At 41.7% G+C, this 9939-nt stretch overlaps 1 protein-coding gene across 1 annotated transcript; it reads right to left on the bottom strand.

The window, feature by feature from the left end:
• Positions 1-8466: 8466 nt before the first annotated feature.
• Positions 8467-9725, bottom strand: LOC135610124 (momilactone A synthase-like). The gene is made up of 2 exons (XM_065104209.1): positions 9554-9725; positions 8467-9365 (listed from the first exon to the last, which is right to left on the bottom strand). Exons 1-2 carry the CDS (start codon positions 9589-9591, stop codon positions 8600-8602), a joined length of 804 nt encoding a protein of 267 aa, XP_064960281.1. The 5' UTR covers positions 9592-9725; the 3' UTR covers positions 8467-8599.
• Positions 9726-9939: the final 214 nt, after the last annotated feature.

Here is a 9939-nt window from a genome sequence, read left to right as displayed (position 1 = left end):
ATCAAAAGTCGGCCATTATCCAATTTCTTCTCATGCCCGTGTTATCATTATTATTATTATTCTTTTTTTTTTAATGTGCTCAATGTTGGGCTGATAGCCCATATTCAGCCCACGTGGGCTAGGGCAGCCCACAGCCCACACCCTTAACCTAATCCTAATTAAGATTAGGGGGTGTGGTGGCTGCGTTTTAGAAGCAGAAAAAGGCTATAAAAAGGCAGCAACGAGGCAAATCTTGAGTGCCACGGGATTCCAAAAAGAAGAAGGAGAACAAGGCAGAAAAGGAAGAGAAAGAAAAGGAAGAACACAAGGACAACGCAGAGAGACTGTTCTCAATCATCTAGCAGTGTTCTCATCACAGGTTAGATCAAATCTACAGTAGACTCTTGCTGTGATTACTTGGGGAGGTTTTAGATATTGTGGGCAGTGACGTGATCCTTGTATCCCAGTTATTCTCTTGTGGTTGTTGCTAGGGTTTTGGGCAAGAGATTGAGATTTGTATATTCATTATTCTTATAGTGGATTATCTCTAGTTTGCCCCGTGGTTTTTACCCTTCACATTGAAGGAGTTTTCCACGTATATCTTTGTGTTCTGTTTGATTGTGTTTCCATTTTATTCCGCTGCGTATTATTGTCTTCTAATATTTGTTCATATACAAAGGTTATTCCTCTTTATATCCCCATCAACTGGTATAAGAGCGGGGTTTTGGTGATTTAATTTTTGTATTTGAACATAGAGGCCAGTAATATTTCTCGCATGATTAGTTTGAATAGAAACAATTTGATGATATGGAAACCAAGAATGGAAGATCTCTTGTATTACAAAGATTTGTATGGACCTTTGCAAGGGGATAGTGCAAAACCTACAACTATGACAGATGATGAGTGGAAGAGGTTAGATCGAAAAATAATTGGGTTTATTAGACAATGGCTTGATGATAGTGTCTTTCACCATGTTTCTACTGAAATTTCTGCATATTCTTTTTGGAAAAAATTGGAAAGTCTCTATGAAAGAAAAATAGCTCGCAACAAAGCTTTTTTGATCAGAAAACTTGTGAACCTAAAATATAGAGAGGGTGCTTCTATTGCTGAGTATTTGAATAAAATGCAGAGTATTACTAACCAGTTATCCTCTATGAAAATGTCTCTTGATGATGAGTTGCAGGCATTGTTACTTCTCAGTTCATTACCAGAAAGTTGGGAGACACTGGTGGTTTCCCTTAGTAATTCTGCGCCAGATGGTATTGTCACTATGAGTCAAGTAACAAGCAGTTTGTTGAATGAGTAGTTGAGAAAAAAGAGTTCGGCAACATCTCAGGATGATTCACAGGCACTTATCTCAGAGAACAGAGGAAGGTCAAAGTCTAGAAGCAGTTCACGTATGGGTAGGAGCAAGTCAAGATCAAGAAAAGATATTGTTTGCTATAACTGTGGTGAGAAAGGACATTACAAGAACCAATGTAAGCAACCTAAGAAGAACAAGAAAAAGGGAAAAGAAGTGGAGTCTATAGAGTCAAAGGATAATACTACAACTACAGTGCAGGGTGGTGATTATTTAATTTTGTCTCCTTTTGATGATATTTTTTTCTTGTGTGTGTCAGGATCTTGAGTGGGTGATTGACACAGGTGCTTCTTATCATGCTACACCTCGGAGAGAGTTTTTTGCTACATACAGGTCTGGAAACTTTGGTGTTGTCAAGATGGGCAACTATGGCACAGCATACATCATTGGTATGGGTGATATCCATTTAAAGACCAACCTTGGCTGCAAGTTGGTACTTAAGGATGTGAGGCATGTGGTTGACTTGAGGCTGAATTTAATTTCAGTTGGAAGACTAGATGATGAAGAGTATGAAAGCAGATTTCACAGAGGCCAATGGAAGCTCAGTAAGGGTTCTTTTGTTATAGCTAGTGGAAAGAAATGTCATACTTTGTACAGGTTGCAGGCTAAAGCTTATGGTGAGCAGTTAAATGCTACAGAGAAAGACTTCAGTATAGAGTTATGGCATAGGCGATTGGGACACATGAGCGAGAAGGGGCTGCAAGCTCTTTCCAAAAGAGAGGTATTACCAGATCTCAGAGGTATACATCTGAACCCTTGTATTGATTGTTTGGCTGGTAAACAACATAGAGTTTCATTTGCTAGTGCTGCTTTATCTAGAAAAATGCATGTCTTAGACCGTGTTTATACAGATGTATGTGGTCCTTTGAGGACAAAAACTCCTGGTGGATTTGTTGATGTTCTTGGTATAAGTGGTGCACTTTATTTTGTCACTTTTATAGATGATTTTTCCAGGAAAGTTTGGGCCTATGCTTTGAAGACCAAAGACTAGGTTATTAATGTCTTCAAAGAGTTTCATGCTAGGGTTGAAAGGGAGACAGAAAGGAAATTGAAATGCATAAGATCAGATAATGGTGGTGAGTATACGGGATTGTTTAATGACTATTGCAGGTCACATGGAATCCAACATGAGATGACAGTTCCTAGTACACCTCAGCATAATGCAATTGCAGAGAGGATGAACCGCACCATCATGGAAAAGATCAGATGTATGCTTTCACAGGCCAAGCTACCCAAAAGGTTTTGGGATGAGGCTTTGAGGACTGCAGTTGATGTGATCAACTTATCACCATGTACAGCCCTAGATGGTGATGTTGTAGAGCATGTATGGTCAGAGAAAGATGTTTCCTACTGGCATTTGAGAGTATTTGGTTGTCGCGCATTTGCACATATTCCAAACAATGAGAGGTCCAAGCTGGATGGTAAGTCTAAAGAATGTATTTTTCTTGGTTACTCACATGATCAGTTTGGTTACAGGCTTTGGGATCCAGAAAAGCAGAAGGTGTTCAGGAGCAGAGATGTGGTCTTCTTTGAGGATCAAACCTTTGAGGATTTGAAGAAGAAGGCACCAACCAAGACTTCTGCAGAAGGATTAGCATATTGTGACCTAGTTATTCCTCCAGTATATCAGGGTGATGGGGGAGATGTGCAGGAAAATAGTGTAGAGCTTGATGTTGATTTACCTGCAGGACATGTTGAGCAAGAAGAAGTAGGAGAGCAAGTTCCCACAGAACCTCAGTTGAGAAGATCTTCTAGACAACGTCAACCTTCCAGAATATACTCTACAGATGAGTATGTGATGCTTACTGATGCAGGTGAACCAGAGAGTTACCAGGAAGCAGTTGAGAGTGAGCAGAAAGAGAAGTGGTTAGTTGCTATGCAAGAAGAGATGGATGCTCTTCAGAAGAACCACACTTATGATTTGGTGCTGCTACTAAATAGAATGAAGGCCTTGAAGAACAAGTGGGTTTTTAGGTTGAAGACTCAAGAATATTGTTCTCAACCAAAGTACAAAGCTAGATTGGTTGTGAAAGGCTTTGGTCAAAAGAAAGGTATTGACTTTGAAGAGATATTTTCTCCTGTTGTTAAAATGTCTTCTATTCGTGTTGCTCTTGGTATTGCTGCTAGCTAGGACTTGGAGGTTGAGCAGTTAGATGTGAAGACAGCTTTCCTTCATGGTGATTTGGAGGAGGAAATTTATATGGAGCAACCAGAAGGCTTCAAAGTCAAAGGTAAAGATAATTTTGTCTACAAGTTGAAGAAGAGCTTGTATGGGTTAAAGCAAGCTCCAAGACAGTGGTACAGAAAGTTTGATTCATTTATGACAGAAAATGGATACAAAAGAACGGCTTCAGATCATTGTATGTACATCAAATGGTTTGGTGAGGATTTTATTATTCTCTTACTTTATGTTGATGACATGCTTATTCTTGGGAAAGATATGTCTAAAATTGACAGGTTGAAGAAGGAACTGAGTGAGTCTTTTGCAATAAAGGACATGGGGCCAGCAAAGCAAATACTAGGCATGCAGATTTCCCATGACAGGAAAAAAAGGAAGATTTGGCTGTCACAGGAGAAATACATTGAGAAGGTATTGGAAAGATTCAGTATGAGCAATGCAAAACCAGTTGGTTCTCCTCTTGCAGGTCACTTCAAGTTGTGCTCAGAACAGAGTCCGTCAAGTGATGAGGAGAAGGAGAAAATGCAAAAGGTTCCTTATGCTTCAGTAGTTGGAAGTTTAATGTATGCAATGGTATGTACGAGGCCAGACATTGCATATGCAGTTGGTGTTACTAGCAGATTTCTTGCAAATCCAGGCAAAGAGCACTGGGCAGCAGTGAAGTGGATTTTTAGATATCTCAGAGGGAGCTCTAAGGTTTGTTTAAGCTTTGGAGGTGGACCACATGTGTTGACAAGTTACACAGATGCAGATATGGCAAGAGATATAGATACGAGAAAGTCTACTTCAGGTTATGTACTTACTTTTGCAGGGAGAGCTGTGTCATGGCAATCCAGGTTGCAAAGGTGTATTGCTCTCTCTACCACAGAAGCAGAATATATTGCTGCTACAAAGGTATGCAAAGAAATGTTATAGATGAAAGAATTCTTACGGGGCTGAAACAGGAAAATTATGTGGTGCATTGTGACAGCCAGAGTGTCATCCATTTATGTAAGAACCCAATGTTTCATTCCAAGTCAAAGCATATAGATGTCAGATACCACTGGATTCGAAATGTATTTGAAGAGAAGCAGTTGCAGCTTCAGAAAATTCATACAGATGACAATGGAGCAGACATGTTGACGAAGACCTTACCGAAAGAAAGACAGGAGATATGCCGACAGTTGGTCGGCATGGCTTCACATTGAGGAGTCATGGGACAGCCTCCCTTATGGGCTGAAGGGGGAGGTTGTTGGGCTGATAGCCCATATTCAGCCCATGTGGGCTAGGGCAGCCGACAGCCCACACCCCCTCTTAACCTAACCCTAATTAAGATTAGGGGGGTGTGGTGGCTGCGTTTTAGAAGCAGAAAAAGGCTATAAAAAGGCAGCAACGAGGCAGATCTTGAGTGCCAAGGGATTCCAAAGAGAAGAAGGAGAACAAGGCAGAAAGGGAAGAGAAAGAAAGGGAAGAAGACAAGGACAACGCAGAGAGACTGTTCTCAATCATCTAGCAGTGTTCTCATCTCAGGTTAGATCAAATCTACAGTAGACACTTGCTGTGATTACTTGGGAGGTTTTAGATATTGTGGGTAGTGACGTGATCCTTGTATCCCAGTTATTCTCTTGTGGTTGTTGCTAGGGTTTTGGGCAAGAGAATAACTGGTTTTGTATATTCATTATTCTCATAATGGATTATCTCTAGTTTGCCCCATGGTTTTTACCCTTCACATTTAAGGGGTTTTCCACGTATATTTTGGTGTTCTGTTTGATTATGTTTCCATTTTATTCCGCTGCGTATTATGGTCTTCTAGTATTTGTTCATATACAAAGGTTATTCCTCTTTATATCCCCATCACTCAAAGGCAACGAGATCAAATCCAAAATCTTCCTTCCCTATAGTTATAAACCAAACATCACTTGGAAGGTCTCCCATTGAAGAGTCCATAATTGATCGAGGGGACCAATTTTCAAGATGGTGGGGTCGATGGCGTGCTGGACTCATTGGTCACTCGCAGTGGTTGTAGGAGGCGGGGTCAAGGGTGGCGTAGCGGGAGTGGCCCTCGTCATCCTTGATGTCCGTGATCACGACTCGCGCCCCCCCATGTTGGGCGAACAGCTTGGTCGTGCACTCGATGATGCCGCTCGCGTCGCCAGCGATCAGGGCGACCTTGCCTTCGAGCTTGACCAATAAAACCACACGGGGGTATTCTTCGCAATCCTACAACCTATTGCTTAAACAACATCTAAAGATGAAGCGTGATCAAGAAGATCCTGATGATAAGTTGTATGTTTGTGAAAAACATATAATTGATATTTGACAATTTGATCTCACACAAAGTGTAAGTAGAATATTGGAATATTGGATAATTTAAAATATTTTATATGTGAGTGGAATATTGGAATGACACATAGGTAAATTTCTCTAATATTATCATAATATATTGTATCAGTAGGGACAGAGTTGATGTCAAGTTTTTTAGCAGATTCGTGATCCTATTGAGTTCTATAATAGTGGTGGCGATAGCTCGGTATTCAACTTCAATTTAGACCGTGTGACTATCTTATGCTTCTCAAAACTCCAATTGATTGGATTAGCTCAAAGGAAAATAATATACCCCAATATGAATGTTATATCATTAAAGTTCTCTACCCAATCAACATCGATAAAGGCACAGTGATGAAGTGGAAAGTGGTTGTAGAGAAAGAAGCATTGATTGAGGGTCCCTTTAAGATATTACAAAATTCGTTTGACTACAGACCAATATATAATAGATGGTCGATGCATAAATTATGATAATTTATTGACTACAAATGTGATGTCTCGATGGATGAGAGCTTAGTACTATAAAGAATCAAGTATTTGTCGGTATTGAGTAGGATCCGAGGGCTTCCATCACATAATTTGAGTGATTCACTAGTAGAGAGGAGAGTTGTAACCTATTTAGCCTCTTATATATTCATATTTAATAATAGATCATAAATATTTTTTTTTGCGATTGGAAGAGTCCTGAAGATATAAATGTTGCTTCCACTGGCATTAAGTAACTTAAAGTTCCTAAATCTTTGAGAGAGAATCAATCTGCCAATTGCTTGAGGAAAAAACCTTGATCTCCATAGGATTATTGCCCAAAGTAATAATGTCATCCACATAAATCAAAAGATATATTGTACCTCCATTTTGTTACCCTAGAAATAGTAAGGCATTAGATTTGGAGTTGATGAACCCAATTAATGTAAAAAACGAGCAAGTTTGGTGTACCAAGCTCTTGAAGCTTGACAAAGTCTATAAATAGCTTTTTATAATATACAAACATGCCTTGGATATTAAGGATAAGAGATTGTTGTATAAAGATATCTTCAGTTAGAGTCCTCTATAAAAAGGTATTGTTAATATCCAATTGTCATAAGTGTCAACCTTTTATGATAGCCAAACTCACGATAAGTTGGATTGTTATGGGTTTAACAACCGGACTAAATGTCTCTAGGAAGTCAATACCAGGTCGTTGATGAAACCCTTTGGCTACTAGTCGTACTTTATATCTGGCAATGGATCCATTTGGGTTCCGCTTAATTCAAAAAATCCACTTACACTCGATATTTTGTATGTGATGAAACGGTACAAGGGTACAAAGGTTCATATAGAGTCATGTGAAGACTTTTAGGCTTGAGTAAATATGGTGGGTTCAATGGTCTTATGTAAGGATTTTGTGGCAGTATGAAGGTCAAGGACTTTATACAGTTTAAAAATATCATTTTTTTAGTGTGTTATCATTGGACGCCCAAGGGTTATGAGATTATTAAGAAATCTAATTATGTGCTAACTATGAAATCTAAGACATTTACTAAGCTAAACAAGTCCTTATATCTTGGTTTCTTCCGGCGAGCTTCCGGTGATCTTTCGGCGAACTTTCGACGAACTCTCGGGCAATATTCCAACATACTCCCAATAAGCTCTTGGACTTCACGACGATCTTCTTTGCGAGTTCTGACGAGCTCCTTTGGCAAGCACGTGGACTTCTCGGTTGGTTCCTACAGAACTTCCGACGAAAGTCTGAACTTCCGATGAACTCTCGAACTCCCAACGAAATCATGTCCTTGACCCCGAGACTTCAGTTTGCTTTATGTCATGCTATCGTAGTTAATCCTGCATATGTAAAAATACACTTCGATTTAGACAATTAATACTAAGCATGAATCATGTTGTCCGACATTTCATTGGTCTTTTGACGCTTCGTCCGATTCTTCGGTGCATCGTTCTATCTTGCGGACTATTGCCCAATCGGCCAGTTGACTCCGCAACTCTGATATCCTTAGCGCAATATCCGCTCTTCTTGGTTCGATGCCCGAATCCATGGCTCGAAGTCTTCTGTCGATACGTCGACCGATCCAACGGCTCAACGTCCAATCTTCCGACATGTTTTCCCCCAACCTAACATGATTCTTCCTGCTTTAATTGTCTCATCCTGATCGAAGTATTATGTGTCACTCAAAACACAGGTTAAATCATAAACACTTATCAATTGATTTTATCACCAAAATCCGAGATTCAATATATCATGCCAGGAATGTTTATAATGAAAAAACCTAAAATTAGAGGAGATTTAAATGATCATATTGTGAAAGCATATGATGAATATAAAGGGGACATGATAGCTTTGGTTACGAGGAAAAAAATAAAGATGGTAATATGATTTTAAATTTTATAATTTAGTACGATCTAATAATTATTGAGATGCACATTTAGTTATATATAAGAGATGAACATTTAGTTATTTATAACTTAATGGCACATGATTTGCGTGATATATAGGAGACGCTGAATGCTTGGTATTCATGACATAATAGCTGTGCTTAAGACTGCTGTTGTATTTGATGCAGTCTTTTAATGCTACCTTTGTTTATGGAAGGCTTCAATGAACTATTATTGGTTTTGCATGTCTGGTACGGTCGTGGAGGATGCCAATTGGTGAATGCCAAAACCAACGTAAGTTTCACACCAAGCAAAGACTACTGGCAGAATGTTGATTCCTGCGTTAACAGTTCCATTTCCCTCATCACTTATTGCAAGCAATTGCAGAAGCTGTCTGCATCGCTGGATGGCTACCACCTCTTGGTCACGGTGAACCCTCCGTCGACCAGAAGGTTGTGCCCGTTGACGTACCTTGACTCATCGCTGCCCAAGTAAAGCACCGCCTCGGCCAGGTCCTGCGCCTTCAGCATCGTGCCCTTGAGGTTGGCCGTCGCCTCCACCAGCCTTTCCAGCTCCTCATCGTCGGTGAAGCCCAACGCCGTCTTCGCCATCGGCGTCGCCACTGCGTGCGGTGACACGCAGTTCGCGCGCACCCGAAACGGCCCCAACTCCGCCGCGGCACACCGCATCAGCCCCACCACCGCGTGCTTCGAGCACGTGTACGCCGGCGACGCGAGCCCCCCCATCACCGACGCCGCGCTCGCCGTCGTCACGATGCTGCCTGCGCGCGCCGGCGCCATGACGCGCGCCGCGTGCTTCGTCCCCAGGTAGGCGCCAAGCACGTTGACGGCCACCACCATCTCGAAGGCCGACTTCTCGCAGTTGAGGAAGCCACTGCTCAAATCGTCGACGACGCCCGCGTTGTTGAACATGATGTCGAGCTTCCCATGGAGGGAGACGGCGGTGTCGACGGCGTGCTTGACGTCGGCCTCAATGGTGACGTCGCAGTGGACGTAGGAGGCGACGGCGGGACCAAGGTCGGCACAGAGAGAGTGGCCCTTGTCGTCCTGGATGTCCACGACCACGACTCGCGCCCCATGTTGGGCGAACAGCTTGGCCGTGCACTCGCCGATGCCGCTGGCGCCGCCGGTGATCAGGGCGACCTTGCCTTCGAGCCTGCGCAACAGATCAACTCAGAGGTATTCCTGGCAAGCGATTGCAGAACCACAAACCTATCGTCTAAACAACATCTAAGATGAAGCAGGTTCAAGAACACTAAACCTAACTGATCAAAAGTCTAAATCACATACATAAACAAAGAGAGAATAAGAAAAAAAGATTGTGATAGTGGCAAAAACAGAGACCTTCTTACTATTGATGAGAGAATGGAGGTGCTTCCCATCTTAGGATATTGCTAGGTTGCTGTATTGTGTGATGCACTCCTCGAGTGTCGGCAGAGAATATATGATCCAATCAGGAGGAGCACATGCCATCAAAAGTCGGCCATTATCCAATTTCTTCTCATGCCCGTGTTATCATTATTATTATCATTCTTTTTTTTTTTAATGTGCTCAAAGGCAACGAGATCAAATCCAAAATCTTCCTTCCCAATAGTTATAAACCAAACATCACTTGGGAGGTCTCCCATCGAAGAGTCCATAATTGATCGAGGGGACCAATTTTCAAGATGGTGGGGTCGATGGCGTGCTGGACTCATTGATCACTCGCAGTGGCTGTAGGAGGCGGGGTC

Source organism: Musa acuminata, chromosome BXJ2-4 (genome assembly GCF_036884655.1).
Source record: "Musa acuminata AAA Group cultivar baxijiao chromosome BXJ2-4, Cavendish_Baxijiao_AAA, whole genome shotgun sequence".
In the NCBI taxonomy this organism is placed as follows: domain Eukaryota; kingdom Viridiplantae; phylum Streptophyta; class Magnoliopsida; order Zingiberales; family Musaceae; genus Musa; species Musa acuminata.
Note: the sequence above shows the minus strand (reverse complement) of the source record. Positions and strands in the feature narration are given on the sequence as shown.

Coding starts and splice junctions, on each gene's coding strand:
- LOC135610124 (XM_065104209.1), bottom strand. CDS start 9,591: ATGGGAAGCACCTCCATTCTCTCATCAATAGTAAGAAG. Junction 9,366..9,553: donor CTCTCATCAATAGTAAGAAG/GTCTCTGTTTTT, acceptor TCTGTTGCGCAG/GCTCGAAGGCAAGGTCGCCC.